Source organism: Microcaecilia unicolor, chromosome 6 (genome assembly GCF_901765095.1).
Source record: "Microcaecilia unicolor chromosome 6, aMicUni1.1, whole genome shotgun sequence".
In the NCBI taxonomy this organism is placed as follows: Eukaryota; Metazoa; Chordata; class Amphibia; order Gymnophiona; family Siphonopidae; genus Microcaecilia; species Microcaecilia unicolor.
This window is the reverse complement of record NC_044036.1, coordinates 269,722,209-269,729,528: the sequence shown is the minus strand read 5'-3', so window position 1 is coordinate 269,729,528 and position 7,320 is coordinate 269,722,209. Positions and strand designations below refer to the sequence as shown.

Below are 7,320 nucleotides of genomic sequence, written 5' to 3'. Positions count from 1 at the left end.
TGAAGGATAGGAAACAGAGAGTGGGGTTAAATGGGCAGTATTCACAATGGAGAAGGGTAGTTAGTGGGGTTCCTCAGGGGTCCGTGCTAGGACCGCTGCTTTTTAATATATTTATAAATGATTTAGAGATGGGAGTAACTAGCGAGGTAATTAAATTTGCTGATGACTCAAAGTTATTCAAAGTCGTTAAATCACGACAGGATTGTGAAAAATTACAAGAGGACCTTACGAGACTGGGAGACTGGGCGGCTAAATGGCAGATGATGTTTAATGTGAGCAAGTGCAAGGTGATGCATGTGGGAAAAAAGAACCCGAATTATAGCTACGTCATGCAAGGTTCCACGTTAGGAGTTACGGACCAAGAAAGGGATCTGGGTGTCGTCGTCGATAACACACTGAAACCTTCTGCTCAGTGTGCTGCTGCGGCTAAGAAAGCGAATAGAATGTTGGGTATTATTAGGAAAGGTATGGAAAACAGGTGTGAGGATGTTATAATGCCGTTGTATCGCTCCATGGTGCGACCGCATCTTGAGTATTGTGTTCAATTCTGGTCGCCGCATCTCAAGAAAGATATAGTAGAATTGGAAAAGGTGCAGCGAAGGGCGACTAAAATGATAGCGGGGATGGGACGACTTCCCTATGAAGAAAGACTAAGGAGGCTAGGGCTATACAGCTTGGAGAAGAGACGGCTGAGGGGAGACATGATAGAGGTATATAAAATAATGAGTGGAGTGGAACAGGTGGATGTGAAGCTTCTGTTCACGCTTTCCAAAAATACTAGGACTAGGGGGCATGCGATGAAACTACAGTGTAGTAAATTTAAAACAAATCGGAGAAAATCTTTCTTCACCCAACGTGTAATTAAACTCTGGAATTCGTTGCCGGAGAAAGTGGTGAAGGCGGTTAGCTTAGCAGAGTTTAAAAAGGGGTTGGACGGTTTCCTAAAGGACAAGTCCATAAACCGCTACTAAACGGACTTGGAAAAATCCACAATTCCAGGAATAACATGTATAGAATGTTTGTACGTTTGGGAAGCTTGCCAGGTGCCCTTGGCCTGGATTGGCCGCTGTCGTGGACAGGATGCTGGGCTCGATGGACCCTTGATCTTTTCCCAGTATGGCATTACTTATGTACTTATGTACTTATGTACAACTGAATTACTGTAAAGTCAGCAGGTTGAAGGCTGCTAGTGCCATACACACACAAGCATGAAATGTGGCCAGTGCTGCTTCTATTCCATTTATTCACTCAGATTCTTCCTAGGCCATGGCAGCAACACAAGAGTGATCCTAAGGTGCTATTGTACATGAGATGTCAAGACCACACATGATTGGGGAGTCTAAAGAAAGAGGATCGACTTGGTCTCAAGATGATTCCAGAGGAGGGTCATTGAAAGGTCTGGACCATAATCTCTAGATAATTTTTATGCTGGTCTGATAAAAGGTATTGCAGCCTACCATAAATCTATGACTGTGAGGGCTCACTATGAATGCTACACCCTACCGTACACTCACAGAATCAATGATATTGTTGACCTAGGGCTTTTGAATTTTGGCATGTTCTGTGAGAAGGGCTGCGGATCGCAGCTTGTACATACCAGATCTCTGATGTTTGTTTTGTTTCATTTGTACCCCGCGCTTTCCCACTCATGGCATGCTCAATGCGGCTTACATGGGGCAATGGAGGGTTAAGTGACTTGCCCAGAGTCACAAGGAGCTGCCTGTGCCTGAAGTGGGAAATGAACTCAGTTCCTCAGTTCCCCAGGACCAAAGTTCACCACCCTAACCACTAGGCCACTCCTCCACGTTTTGAAGACTACATCGAGTTCTGTGAATGTCTGGATTGTCAGTTTTGGGATAGCTTTTTTCTCTTTATTCTTGTGTTGAGAGGCTACAATAAGGACAGCTGACGCAGGCAGTATTGCCGAAACACGGCCCATGTCGGGTCAGAAAATAAAGATATGTGTGTTATCCTCAGTTCTGAAGGCCCCTAGTGCTTCTTTTTGATGCTGGGGTTATCTGTGCCATCTCAAAGGCTGGAATTTGGTGGTGGATTGTCATTATTATTTTAGAAGTTTAAAGCTCACCAACCACTAGGTGACAAAATCTGAGAATAAATCATCAGCATTTGGCTTTGAATGCTGACAAATTGGGTAGTTTCAATTAGGCAGATATGACAAGCCAGTTTAAAAAGACCACATTTTTTAAAAACTATGGTTATAATTGCAATTTAATTGCAATGTTTTATAAATTCTAGAGGATGCCATCCCAAATTTTTACCAAGCACTTCAATGGCAGAGCTTCAGGGTAAACACCGTTCCCATGCTATGTTTTTTGCTAAGAGCTTTTGATACTGTGTGTGCCAAGATCCCTGCCTGTAAATGGGCAAATTTCAAAGATGGGATTCAACTTATTTTCTATTGCCTTTTTTCATGGTAAAGATAGAGGGTTGGGTGAAAGAGGACAAAATATGTAGCAAAGTTTTTCACAAACATGGAACAATTTCTGCACTGGGGCAAAAGATGGTTCATTCTCTCCTCGAGTGTCCTTTTCCCTGATGGTGGAAGAGAAAAAAACCAAAGGCTGGCAAATGTCACAGGCACGGCCTGTTTCAGAAAAGGATTGCTTTCCCACCATTGGTAGGATGAAATCTGTCATGTATCAGATCTAGAGTCTTTCCAGAACTCAGAGCGGGGTGTGCGACCAGTTTGGCTTCCAGCTCTGTTTCCTCTTATATGTTGTCTGAAATTATTATGCCCTTGCTTTAATTCTATGACAATGTTTTTCAATTTATTTGTGTCTAAGATACAGTGGTTTAAAGCTGCCTAAATAATGTCATTTTTTCAAAAAATAGCCTATATATTTTTTTAGCCATTGAAACCTTTTCTTTTCTAGATTAGGAACTGAGGATCCAGACCTCTTTTTAATGACCCAGATAAACCCCAAGCCCTTGAAATTTGGCTTATATTAAAAGAAACCTCCAATTACTAACAAGAGAATGATGTGCTGAGCTGGATATGCATGGTCCTTCCTTCCCCCCTGCCCCTTCCAGTGTGAAAAAACAATGAGCAAAATCATCTAAGACCTCTATGAATTTGGCTCTACAGACTTTAATAAAGCAGGAATTTCAGACCCATATGTTTTCCTAGCTTGAACCCTTCATTAATACACATTTCCACAAACAACAAATATTCTGAATTGACCATTACACTAAAGAGAGCAATGACCACAGGTCATGGTCATTAAAGTGGTCACTCTGCATTACAGAAATCATTCTGGTGTTTGGGGGTTCATCAGAGCCAAATTCAAGTGTTTTGATTTTTAATATGTTTTTGGTGTGTTTGTTGATAGTGTTGTTTCTGCTGATATCCCCGTTTTTGATAAGCCGATGATTCTCACTTTGATGCATTCTAATATCATCAGATTCCTTCAGTAGATCCTCGAGGCCCAGCACTTGCTCCTCTTTGTTGAGATTGCTGCTTCCCCTGACGTTGGAACTGTAAGTTGAAGGTGACCACACATGCCCCTCAGGGCTCATGAAGTGAAGTATGAAGTTCGCTGTGTGAAGAGGGTGCTTAGGCATCATGTATTTTTCCTTTGCACTATGTGGTCTTGAGAGAAGCTTCTTGCTTTCAGGTTGCTTTGGTGCTAGCTTGACTTTGTATCCATTCGTTCTCATCTCGAGGTTTTTACTTGGCCCAGAAATGTGCTGGAATAAGGGAGTCACACCATGTCCTTCCTGCTGACTTCTCCCAGAGTTACCACCCAGTGCTGTATCTCTTATGTCTTTGATCAAGTCACCACGCCTAAGTATGAAGCATAAGACAATAGGTTCCCAAATTAGAAAATGCTGGCATTTGTCCATCTGTCTGTTCTTTCTGAGTTAGCTGAAAGTTATGGGCCTGGTACTCTGAAATTTAGGTCTAAAGAGCTGCACCCTTTACCGTGCAAGAGAGAGAACTTGTTTTACCAGCATATAAATGCTTCAACATTTAGGGGCCTTTCTACTAAAGCAGTGGAGTATTTAAACTAGGGTCATCAGTGGCGTACATACCCCCTGCCAGATCTGGCCCCCCCCATACCTTTAAAATCCTCTTGGCTTTAGTCTTCACCTGGGCAGTAGCAGCGGCACTCATAGGCTACCTACGGGCTCTGGGACTTTCTCCATGAACCATCCTGCCCTTCATAAAACAGGAAGTTGCATCAGAAGGGGCAGGACGGTTCAAGGAGGAAGTCACAGAGCAGGCCACAGGCAGCCTATGAGTGCCATTGCCTGGGTGAAGACTAAAGCCGAGAGGATTTTAAGGTACGGGAGGGCAGCGGTGATGTGGGGGAGATGGCCCTGTAAAAAGTTCCTAGCTATGCTACTGTACTAAAGTGCATTAACACGGGATTTTAACATGAGGCAAACCCAAAACCAATGTTATTTAGGAAACAGCAAATGGTCCGAGTTAATTCTATATTAGGCAGTTAGAATGTGGTAAGTACAGCGTATCAACTGCCAGTCACATTCTATGCCCACTCTCTGCCCATGCCATTCCCCCTGACAGAGAAATTCAAATAAAGTAATGTGTGGTTTAACATGTGGTAATGGTAAACTATTGCAAAACCTTTTAACATGGTCCCGAGGTAGCCTGTTTCCATGTGTTAGCCACAACTTAACCCCCGGATTCTATATAGCGTAGTTAAATTGCTTGCACAAATCCAGTCATACTCTGGATTTGCTCATGCAACTTAATTAGTTAACAAGCCAATCAGCACCAATAATTGCCACATCAATTATTGGCATTAATTAGAATTTACGCACAGATCTGTCTAAAAATAATCTATTACCCAATGCACATAAATTCCAAGTTGCATAGTTGATAAGGGGGTGTGACCATAAGTGTGGAATGGGCGGATCATAGGCATTTCTAAAATCTATGCGCGTTGTTATAGAATACACCTGGTCCAAGCGTAATTTAGGCATTGGCATTTACATCAAGATTTACTTGGCGTAACTGCCTGTGACTATGTTTAATCACATGGATGGGCACTTAGAACAGTCTATAAACTGCATGGAAATCTAGGCTGATTCTATAAAGCATACCTAACTTTAGGCGTACTTTATAGAATAAGCCTAGATTTCCTAGATAAGCCTGCGCTGATATATTAGGAGTGATATATAGAATCTAGTCCTAAGTGCTTGATGCATTTTAGTAGAAGGGTTCTTTAATGTGCTTAACAGAGAGTAAAGAAACTAAAGGATAGTGCTATGTACCTCCAAACTGAGCAGATAACTTATGAAATGAAAGCTATTTTCTATAGTGCTCAGTGCCATGATACATCAGTAGTGTAAGAGCTCAGTATTCCTAAATTTGTCTCCTATATTTGGTCAAACTTGGGGGGGGGGGGGGGGGGGGGGCTAAGTTTTCAGCTGACATTTTCTCTCGATGTATGAGCCTAAAACTTAAGCTCTTAAATGAAGGCCTAGATTTAGGTGCCTAAAGCTGAAAATCAGAGCTAAGCTCTTACGTTTTTCCATCCTAAATCCACCTCTGTCCCCCCCCCCATACACACACATTCTTGGCTCCTAAATTTAGGAGCTTAGTGAAACTAGGAGCACAAATTTAGGATTTATTTATTTGGATTTTGTTCACACCTTTTTCAGTAGTAGCTCAAGGTGAGTTACATTCAGGTACACTGAGTATTTTCTTGTTCCTGGAGGGCTCACAATCAAACACTGGGGTTTACTAAGCCAATAGTGCACTAGCCAGGCAGTAAGGGCTTCACGTGCTAACCCCGCGGTAATTGGGTAGCACACGGCAATATATATTACACCCCTATGGTAGAAAATTGAAAATTATTTTCTACCACGGGAAACTGCGTGCACCAATTTCAGAACTAGTGCCAGCTCCTGCTCTACCCCGGTGGTAGGGTCGATTTTGGCGCACAGTACCTGTGTGGTAGCCCTACAGTGCCTTTGTGAAAGGGCCCCTAAGTAAGGTGCAGTATGTTCGAATCTTGATTTACCTAACAGGACCCTGGCAGCAGAATTTAATGCCATTTGTAGAACTTCAAAGGTCTCTGCTGGTAACCCTGCATTAGATCCAAGGAGTCCAGAGTGACTGCAGGGGCACAAAAGAGGGACTACAGTTGATAAGATGTGATTTTCTTCCCACCCATACTTCCAGGGCCGTGCTGATGCAGTAAGCGAGGTAAGCGCCTGCCTTCGAGGGGCGCCACTGCCCTGCCGTCCGTCTGCTCACTTGCAAAATCTTTCACCTGAATTTGTGATTCTCCTATCTCTGCTGCCCTCCCCTTTTCATGCAAAGGAGCAGTATTAATTGAGGCAGGCACGCTCTTCAAGTTACGTGAGATTACAACCAGATTGCTATTTATGCTTCAGTTTGGGGCTAGCTCCTCAGTCAGGGTGAGTTTCAGAGCTTGAAACAGCATTCAAATTAAAGAGAACCTGAAATTTTAAAAGTGCTAAAAATAAGTTTTAAAAGTATTTGCCTTAAATCTAATTGCAGAATTCAGGTGCTGGGAGTCTGTACTTGGTTGTCATATGCTCAGATTTGTTTAAATCATATGCAAATTAGTCCGGTGTTTTTCACTAAACATTCCCATGAGTGTCTGTATGTTAATCTGCATTCAAATAGAGCTCTCTGATTGGATGATCAGCTTCTGTTAAGAAATCTGCCCGGGAAGTGAACAGAGTGAGAGCTGTCCTTTACCAAGAGAGACATCCAGCTGTGACTTCCTGTGTTTGTTGACTGAAGTTATAAAAGAGTGCCTGATTGTGGTAAATGCAGTGCTTTTTTTGTGCCGGTACGCAACGGTACGGTGTACCGGCACCTTTTTTTGCCCGCCCCGCCCCCCCCCCCCCGCGACACTCCGGGCGAGTCCTGCACTTAGTTTTTTTTTTTTAAGACTCAGAACGCGCGAATGATGCAGCCGGCAGCGATTGAAAGAGGCTGTCTGGGCTGGCGTCTGCGTCGGAGCTTCCCTCACCCTCTGCGAGTCCCGCGAAACAGGAAGTTGTAACAACGAAGGTGGGACTCGCAGAGGGTAAGGGAAGCTCCGACGCAGACGCCAGCCCAGACAGCCTCTTTCAATCACTGCCGGCTGCATCGTTCGCACGTTCTGAGTCTTAAAAGAAAAAACTAAGTGCAGGATTCGCCCGGAGTGTCGCGGGGGGGGGGGGGGGGGGGGTGGGGAGGATTGGGGAGAGAAAGAGGGAAACCAACAGAGGGAAGGATTGGGGAGACAGGGAAAGAGGGAAACCAACAGAGGGAAGGATTGGGGAGAGAGGGGAAGAGGGAAACCAACAGAGGGA

General features: G+C 43.8%; 1 protein-coding gene across 1 annotated transcript in view; it reads right to left on the bottom strand.

Annotated features, from left to right (window-relative positions):
• Positions 1 to 3,093: 3,093 nt before the first annotated feature.
• LOC115472532 overlaps positions 3,094 to 7,320 on the bottom strand; it is a 65,160-nt gene continuing 60,933 nt past the window's right edge. The window contains exon 5 of the mRNA XM_030206826.1: positions 3,094 to 3,805. Within this exon, the coding sequence (XP_030062686.1) occupies positions 3,205 to 3,805 (601 nt within the window). The 3' untranslated portion in view covers positions 3,094 to 3,204. The remainder of the gene's footprint in view (positions 3,806 to 7,320) is intronic.